The 9782-nt window shown below is 45.2% G+C and overlaps 1 protein-coding gene across 1 annotated transcript in view; it reads right to left on the reverse strand.

Annotated features, from left to right (window-relative positions):
• Nucleotides 1-4926, reverse strand: part of LOC133372771 (protein unc-13 homolog A-like) — a 115090-nt gene extending 110164 nt beyond the window's left edge. The window contains exons 1-4 of the mRNA XM_061601834.1: nt 4851-4926; nt 3799-3916; nt 2550-2673; nt 121-194 (exon numbers count right to left, since the gene is read on the reverse strand). Coding sequence (XP_061457818.1) covers nt 121-194; nt 2550-2673; nt 3799-3916; nt 4851-4855 — 321 coding nt within the window. The 5' untranslated portion in view covers nt 4856-4926. The remainder of the gene's footprint in view (nt 1-120; nt 195-2549; nt 2674-3798; nt 3917-4850) is intronic.
• Between the last annotated feature and the right edge of the window lie 4856 nt (nt 4927-9782).

The following is a 9782-nucleotide window of genomic DNA, read 5'->3' on the forward strand; positions in this document are numbered from 1 at the left end:
AAGCCTGGGAGAAATTTGGAAGAGGAGATTTTTGGAAGCAACCCTGTTTGAGATAAGACAGATCACACGCTTTTAAAATAACACCCTTCTCTTCCCCATCCGCTCCCTCTAGACACTTACATCATCTTGATCTCGCATAGCATTGAGCCTCTCCAGTTCCTTAACCCAATAACGGGCTTCCTCTTCAGGTATATCTGCACAGAGAAAAGGGAAGAAGATATGGGTCAGTTCACATGATTTAACAGAACAAGACAAGCCTCAGAATCAAGTGGTACAAGACTTCCCTGGACTGTACTATTTCAGACTGGGAAAGCGGCATTTATTTATTGAGAGTTGAATCCAGCTACATTCTATTCAGGGGCAGCCAGTGCAAGTTGTGCTGGAGCTAGAGAAGACAGTGGAAAGTTCTGCCATTCAAGAGCCTCTGGGTTTTTTGAACACTGGTTCAGCCAGGTGCTGTGCACAGGGACCAGAAAGTAAAAGCCTGTTCTCCCAAATACCCCTACTTTGGAGTAAGATTGTAATTATTTTCTTAGACTGGCATTTCCCCCAGCGTAACAGGTCAGAAGGCACTCAACGAGCTACTGGGGAAGAACAAAGGACAAGTACGAGTAGCTCTGTGACTAATGACGCAGCTGGGTCAAAGTCAAAAGGAAGCCCAGAGGCTGATGCTCACAGATGCAAAAGGAGAGTCTTTAGTTCTACGAAGGAAGCCACAGACTTGAACTTACAGATGCTCTTGGGGGTCACTGATTCATAGGGTCGCCATAAGTCGTAATTGACTTGAAGGCACATAACAACAACAAACTTTTGCCTGGATTGGGAACTGCAGGAGTACTCTGAACAAAACTTGGATGTGGCCTACGTCGCCTCATCTCGGCCTCTCCCCTCATTGGCGATCACTCGTGGCAGAGTAAGATTGTCTTCCAAGATAATTTGGTTGGAAGACACCTGTGCATGAATTTGTTTTATGTGGGGAGATCGGCACACAACGATCAACACACCATCTTGCAGAAAAAGGCTTTGATCCAATGGCATGGGATACCACGACGATTGGAAGTCTTTTATCTGCTGCAGCCTTCATCCACCTTCACAGCCGTTGTGACATACACATTGTTATCCTCCGCCTGTTCTGCCGTTGAGGACATACTTGGATCGTTCTTTGTCTGGGTCCTCTCCCTTGACCTTACTGGATGATCATCAAGTGGATCCTCTCCCCTAACATGCCCCTTTTCCGGGCCTTACACTGGCTCCACTTGTGCCAGTCTCAGTTTAGCTGGATGGGTCCCAGCTGAGCCCTGGCTGAGCTAGGCTGATGGACTTACACCAGTGTAGCCCAGCTGAACTGGGACACAGCCAGCTGAGCTGGATTTCCCCTGCATCCAAGTCCTCTCAGCCCGGTATAAATGTGAGTTGGATTGTACCCTAAGATATTATTGCTTTATACACACTGTCTCCTACACTATGCATTCTTGTAAACATTCTTTGGTTGGCGAACTGCACTGCAAAATTTGGATGAGTGCAAATTTTGAAGGATGGCTGTGCTTTGGTTCTCCTACTCTTTTGGAAAGTGTGTTGATAAATTCAGCTTTAAATGTGAACGGAATCAAATTTCTCGCCCATCCCTATTCAGAGGAGAACCATCAAAATGAATAGGCCCAACTGAGTTGTGACCATTGACTTCAGAGGGTCTATTCCAAGTATGACTACCACTGAATACAACCATATCACATCCCTCTTTGTGATCCCAGGGTAGGTTATAACATTCTGAATGCTACTTGCAGAGCACTGAAAAGCTCTGGATTATTATTTATTATTATTATTATCTTAAGCAGAACAGCAGTGGATTGTTTTAAAAGTGAAAAACTTCATTTACCTTTTTAAAAAAAAAATCATCTGTTGCTTGGGGGAAAAAATCTCTAAAGCTCTTCAGCACTACTCAGACAGCATTCTGGACAGCCTCATCTTTTAAAGCCCATTGTAGGATGTTCCCTCCCAAGGCAAACAAACTCCAGAAAGCTAAAACAACTGGTGTGAAGCTGCTAGTGGCTTTAAAAAAAAAAAGTACCAGCAGGAAAATGCACCACTCAGCCACTTCTTACTTATTTTAAGATAAGAAAGAGCAAGAGACAACCCCACACCCCATTTCTCAGAAATAGGAAACTAATATGGACTTTGGAGTTTAGTGTCCTATTAAAGGTATTGCTATAATATGAATTATGGAGCAAAGTGAATCCCTTTGACTTCTTCTACAAAAGCCCCTGGACCTACTTGTCTGCAGGTTGACAGGCTTAATCCTCCATGGAAGGACTCCTGTGCCTGCAAATTTAATCTGTTTCTGCCAAAAGGGGAAAATATTATAACCATTTTTAGAGTCCCTATAAGAGTGAATGGAGCACACAGAGCTTTGGTTTATACAGTGTAGATCAGAACCTGAACCATAGGTCAAAGTGGACAGGGCACAGAGTGACCCTGAAATAGATTGGAATATTTTAAAAATCACATATATGAAGTGAATCTTGGGGTCTGTGTCCTCACTGCTTCCATACCGAGTGGGAGTTCAAAGCGGGTGTCCAAGAGGATGCGATGGAAAGTGGGATCCTTGGTCCCAGAGATCTCATTGTCAGTCATGATGACGTGAAAATCTAGAGTCAGCCACTCCCCAGGCCCCTCCTAGAGTGAAAGGAAGAGAGTGAAGAGCTTTGGATTTAGCCCAGCAATTTCTTCACCAGCAGAGAAAAATGCCACCCACCATTACTCTTCTTTTCCCCTCAAGTAAAAGGCCCCAAGTACTTCAGATGTCCATCACAGGGAAAGTTTTCCAACCCCTTGATTAGACTTCTCCAACCTGCTGTCTCTGGGTGATATTGGACCCCAGTGCCCATCAGCCCCAGCCAACGTCGGCCAATAATCAGGCGTGATGCAAATTGGGAGCCCAGCAATGTCAGCCACATATATTCTGATTTGAGAAGCAGCATTCCCTGCTGCATGTGAGAAATGGAGGGATGCCTCTACTTAAAAGAGGCATTCCCTCCTGAGCAAGAGGAATGCCTCTTCTGAGAACAGAGATGGGGAAGCCTATGGCCCTCCAGATGCTGTTGGACTCCAACTCCCAGCAGCCAGCATGACCAGTGGCCAGGAATAACAAGTGTTATACTCCAACTGCATCGGGTGGGCAACCAAGTTAGGGAAGGCTGCCCTACATTGTTTTTGGTGGCTCATTTCTCTGCTTCTCCTATCTCAACAACATTCCATTTGAGAGAACATGTTGAGGGAAAAGATACGATTCCTTTCATGTGCTGCATCTTTAGGAATATCACAGCTACCCCCCCAAAAAACCACAAATGCAAGCCCATTCTCTCTCCTGAAAGTCCCAAGCCAGGGAAGGCCTGGGCTTTAACCTAGGGACAGGCAAGATTTTGGCTAAATTCAGATTTTTTAATATATATATATATATATGAGAGAGAGAGAGAGAGAGTTCTTTTATCGATCTTACTCACAGTATACTACAGTAGTACATCTCTCTCTCTCTCCCTCTCCCTCCCTCCCTCCACTTGAATAATCCAAGCTCCAAGTGGTGAGGAAGCAAACCAAGCCTATAAGAGGAGGAGGAGGTGAAGCCATTTCCCTTTCAATATATCAATATTAATATTGATTTTGGGGGGAGGGGAAAAATTAGACCAGTAAAAATAATAGACAGCGGACAAAGAACAAACTTGAATCGATGCCGCCTATTAGGTCAACGGAATGCTTTTGAAGCAGCACAGCCAACGGACCCCGTCCCTCCTCTATACACACCTCATTGGATTGCCGGATAGTGCGTAGGGGGATCCACACAGTGCCCACCATGGTGTCCCAGATAAGACCCTTGTTCCACACTTCCACCGTCAGCCCGAGGTCCAGGCGGTTAATTTCACTGGAAGAGAAGCATGACAGCCCTCAGCCTTGTGTTAGAGTGCCTACCTATGGGCAGGCCCTTATTCCCACACTCCCATTCCCGTTCCTCCCCAGCCATTCACAATGTTTGCTGAGGCTCTAAACTCAGGGGTCAGGAACCTCAGGCCTGGGGGCCACATGTGGCCCACCAGTCCTCTCTATCTGGCTCTTACCATTCTCCCCAGGCCACACCCACTCAGTGGCAATGTTTCATCCCACAAGTGTTTTGGCCTGGCTAGAATGCGTCCTTGAGCTTTGACTGTTGCCTCCTGCTTTCCTGGATGGTGGACAGACAGGGGTGGGTGAGGCCTACTATACAAAGGTAACATTTACATTCCTAGCACTGGCCAATTTTGCATCTGGCCCCACCCACCACTGGAATATGGCCCTGGGAAGGTTACCCAAAAGGGAATGCAGCCCTTTTGCTGAAAAAGGTTCTCCACTCCTGCAATTTGTTGTTGTTGTTATGTGCCTTCAAGTTGATTACGACTTATGGTAACCCTGTGAATCAGCAACCTCCAGTAGCATCTGTTGTGAACCACCCTGTTCAGGTACTGTAAGTTCAGGTCTGTGGCTTCCTTTATGGAGTCAATCCATCTCTTGTTTGGCCTTCCTCTTTTTCTACTCCCTTCTGTTTTCCCCAGCATTATTAACTTTTCTAGTGAATCATGTCTTCTCATGATGTGTCCAAAGTATGATAACTTCAGTTTCATAATTTTAGCTTCTAGTGACAGTTCTGGTTTAATTTGTTCTAACACCTAATTATTTGTTGTTGTTGTTTTGCAGTCCATGGTATGCGCAAAGCTCTCCTCCAAGACCACATTTCAAATGAGTTGATTTTTCTCTTATCCACTTTCACCCCTGCAGTAAAGAGACAGAATGGGAGGGGGCTTTCCTCCATTAGAATCACTTACAACATGAAATCTTGCTCCCAACAAGGAAGGTTCCCTCGCACTGCTATCGTTGTACTCTTCACATTTTGCACTTTGAGGGTCACATATGTGTTGAATTTTTCTACAAGGAAAGAAAAAAGCACACAAGAGAGAGAAAGTAGTAGGTTCAGGAAGCAGAAATAGTGCCTGTCAGAGGAGAACACACGCAAGCTTCTGGGTGACACAGAGCTCTATGTCTGAATGAAAAGAAGCCCCATGGTTGCAATTCAGCTGACTGAAGGTCTTTGGTTAAAGCTCAACATGTATTACAAGCTGAGTTTACGCAATCAGGAGGAAGCACCATTGAGCTGAATGAAGCTTACTGTGAAGAACTGGAGCAGAGAATGGCATGCTGACCCTAATCAATTAGGTATTTGGACTCTCTTTGAGGTGTGTGTGTGTGGCTATGGGGACTGTTATGATGTACTGCTGTGCTTCATCGCTGCCCCCAGAGCGGTTTGATCATCTCCCTGGCAGCAAAGGGTTCCTAGGTTTTGGAGGAGATTCACCACCACCGGACTCCCATAATTGCAACACAGACTCCTTGGAGAGCCACGAAAAGACATCCCCACAGCTTGAAACTCCAGGGCCTAGAAGATGTGAATGGCTGCAGAGGATGGCACTGGCCCTTTAACTGGCCAGTTGCAGCATGGAGGTGGTGGGGCTTCCAGTCAATGAACACATAGCCCAGTCTAAAATTTGGTTCCTCCTGGATGCTGCTGAGACAACTTGTACATCCTGCCTCAGCTGCAGGAATGCTAACCATGGTCCTGAACAGACAGCTAGGTCCCTCTCCAAGGTGCTGATCCAGCTTCACCTCACTTTCCTGTCTGTCTTGGACTACTGACCACCCCCTTGCTTAGAACATCACCTATCCGAGGTGGTAGACATCCCCTTGGATCAGGGCAAAGTAGCTCTTGACATTAAAGCAAAGCACCACCATGACAGGAACCCCTCTTATTCTTCTTCCAGCCCAGGAAGAGCCAATGGCCAGGCTGGACAGTGTCAGTCTGGAAGGTTCCTCCCTGAAAAACTGAAGTGACAAGGCTCACCACACAGGGCAGTGGTCAGTAGTTCCTGAACATCACAAGATCTCCCAACATAGGACAAGGCAAAGAATAAGAGAAAATGACTCACCTTGGGGGCCATCAAACTTGGCTTTTTTGACTGGAAAGAGAAAAAGAGAAAACAATCAATCCAAGATGGACATTTCAAGAATCTTTGAGCTGGATGGGAAGAAGAGGTGTCTCCTTCAACTTCCTTTCCAGCTGCCACCAACTACCTTGGGCAAGCAAGGGTAATAGATTATCAATAGAAGGGCATGCTTTTTTTTTGCATGTAAAAGGCCCCACTGGTGGTCCATGGAACATACACATCAGCTTATGGAAATCCTTACAACAGTAGGCTGCTGCGGTTTTCCCTATATTGCAACCTAAGTCTGAGAGGGGGGCTTCCTGACTTATAGCGGAGTCTCTTATAGAACTGCAATTGAGATTGTTATGGCTTCCTCAAGATTATGAGCTTCAGAGGGGCTCATAGTCAGGGCCAACCTGGCCATTAGACAAGAGGGAGGTGGCCACCTTCTCACAGTGTTCCTCCTTTGCCAAGTAAAGAAGTGGAAGGGAAGAGGGTGCATGCTTGTAGTCTTGTTACTGGGAAGAAAGGATTGGGGTTGGGGTTATGGGCTTGGAGGTTCACAGCTTCTTGAGGACAAAGAGTGAACAGCCCACCATTGCATCTCCAGCTGGCTTGGAGCCAGACTCCCCGGCTTTCCACACTTCAGTTGAAGCTGGAAGGGAAGGGAGAGGCAGCTTGGAGGATGAGTGCAAAGGAGGTGTGGGGTGGAGGTTATGGGAGGGCCCTCGGAGGCTCATGGGGTCTTGAGGTAAGACAGTGAAGGCCCCACCATTGCACCCCCATTTAGCTTGGAGACAGATTCTCCAGCTTCCCACCCTTCAATTAAAGCCCAGGAGAAGACATTATGAGGTGAACCCCTATCAGGTTTGGAATAAGCAGAGCTGTTTTCCAATTTAGGGGAGAATAGCTAGGCTCATTCAATCCAATCCAATCCATTCTGATTGTGCTTGGTGGGAACTCAGTTTTGGTATTGCCTTGTGGCCACTAGGCTGATCAGCAATGTCAAAAACTGACTGAACTTGGGCAACTTGGGCAACAGTCTTAAAATAAAGACTCTTCTACCCAACAGCACAGGTATGGAACCCACAATTCCTTTGGTATTTGTTTTGATATGAAGCTCAATCCTCCCTTGTGAAGTTGGAGCAGCGACTGTGTGGAACTTTGCTCATCTTATCAGAACTTTCCTGAAAATCCAGGATTTTTTCTCTCCAGTTTTGGTTTTGGAGGAACCTGGTAAAGGTTCTCATCAAAACGGGACAACTTCCATCTGTGCCAAAACCTGTCCTCCATTTTCTCAGAAGTTATTTTGTGCCAAAAATGAGGTTTCTATTTGTCTACTTCAATGGCAGGGTGCTTTAGAATTTCAGTGGGTGTGGGGCTGAGCACTTGCCTTAGTGTTATGAGATGGCTGAAGGTGATGTGTGTGTGTTTTAAGTCCATTGAACATTTCTTCTGCACTCTGCAACCTCCCTGCCTGCCAATGCTTCCTGATCCAAAAAAGCCCCAATGGAAGGAGTCACCTCATGATGTCTTTCCCTGGGCTTTAATTGGAAGTGTGGAAAGTTGGGGAATCTGGCTCTCAAGCACCTGAGATTGTGGAAGTGTGCAAAGTCGGGGAAGCTGGCTACCAAGCACCTGAGGTTGGTGCACTCACTTTTTTTAAAAAAAGGGAAAGTCCTTCCTATTATCTTTTAAAGGTGGAACATAAGAAAGAATACTTACAGCTCCAGCTCTTCTGAAAGTACGGTGAGTACAAACAGCACCAACTGCCCCTGCATCCTATCCATGAGAACCTCACCAACATTTTATCTCCCATTTGATAAGTTTTGAATGCAATTTCTTTTCTCATTGATTGACTTCTTTTTTAAAAAAAAAAAGCAGAAGAAATGTTTCCAATGCTGGCTTAAAGGAATGTGGCAACTCTCCCGGAAAGCCAGTGACCTACTTCTGAGCTGTCAGAGTGACACTGCATTTTGCATTGCCATGAATCCTCCAGGCAGTGAGAGATGAGGGAGGATGGATCCTCACTGGCCCAACCCTACTTAAACTCCCACGCTCTTGAATGGCTCAAAACTGGTTTAGACCAGCCTCTCTCTCCTCTGCATATTTTGGAATGCTGGCATCCCTATCACACATACAATTGAATGAATTAGCTATTACCGTCACAGACCCACAAATTAAAATCAAAATTGGTCACCGACCAATTCAATTAAAGATTGTGCTGCAGTGATCAGAGGGTTGGACTGAACCCTAGGAGACCAAGGTTCAAATCTCTGCTCAGCCATGAAGCTCACTGAGCTCTCAGCCTAGCCTACCTCACGAGGTTGTTGGAAGGATCAAATCAGAAGGGGAAGAACCTTGTTTGTACGCCACCTGGAACTCCTTGGAGGAAAGGTGGGATATAAATGCAATAACAACATAAAACCAATAAAATTAAAAATCACACAACTAATCAAAACAATTTTAAAAGATACACATTTTAAGAAGCCAGCAGCAACAGCAACAATTCTCATCTGCACTGAAGTCAGAATTTTTTTTTTTTTTGCAGCCTTCTCAGTAATACGAGAAGAAACATCTTTTAAGGAAAACAGTGTCAATTCTACAGAAAATCTTCCCAGGAGAGTTATTAATAGGGAGAGCACCAACCTCCCTCTGCACTCACTATACAAGTTTCAATGCGGAAAAACACAATCAACGGACTCTGTTACAGCAGCACATAGAGACAAACTGTTAACTGGGATCTTGTTAAACATCAATTTATCAATGCAGAAGACAGCACATTGAGACAAGCAAGCACAAATGCTTTCCTGCATTTGGAGACAGTTAATGTACGCAAGCGTGAAGCTCAGACAATTCCATAATTTAGGGGATTATTAAGGAGTATAACAGGATTGTCAGCTGCAGATCTCAAGTACTGTAGATCTACGTCTACTCATCTCTGTATAACAAGCAATTTAAACAATAATTGCCCCCAAACTATCTCCCTTATAGATTTTCCATTTTTTTAAAAAAAAGATTACATTACTTAAAAACCACAACTAAATCTCTGTACATTATTCATCTTGGCCAACCCTAGGAGACACTCACAAAATAGGGGGGGGCAAGACTAGCTGTCTCACTAGACTTTCAGTAATGACATTATGTTCAGCTGACATCTTGGTTTCAAACCCTCACACACGAGCCGTTGCAGAACCTGAGCTGCTTGGCTCAGTCAGGGGTAACTTTCCAAACCTCAGCTGTTTTGCAAGGCTATCAGGAACAACCCTTTTTGCCAGTAGGTAACCCAAATCAAAGGCAAAGACAAACCAAACTCATTGATTACTATGCACTAAACAGTGCAATCCTAACCATGTCTACTCAGAAGTAAGCCCTGTTGAATTCACTGGGGCTTATTCCTAGGTAAGTGGGGTTAGGATTGTAGCCTAAATCAGCATTTTCAAACAGAACAGACTTGATCACAGAGACGCCCACTTCATATTTTGCCTTTGAGCACCTGTTAAACATGTATAATCCCCCAGCAGCTTTTAATTAATTAATTAATGGTGAAAGTATAAAATTAGGTTCGTCTAGAAGCTGCAAGAGGTTGGTCCACAAGCTGGTGCAAAAATGAGGCAGCGTGACTGCCCACTGGGGGCAGGGGATCACCAAGAGCAAAGTTCTGGTTTTGGTGTACAAAGCCCTATGCAGCTTGGAACCAGGATTCCTGAAAGATCATCTTACCCCTTATATACCCAATCAATCCCTGCACTCTGCATGCGAGGGCCTCTTGCAGACACT

This window comes from Rhineura floridana, chromosome 18 (genome assembly GCF_030035675.1).
Source record: "Rhineura floridana isolate rRhiFlo1 chromosome 18, rRhiFlo1.hap2, whole genome shotgun sequence".
NCBI classification, from domain to species: domain Eukaryota; kingdom Metazoa; phylum Chordata; class Lepidosauria; order Squamata; family Rhineuridae; genus Rhineura; species Rhineura floridana.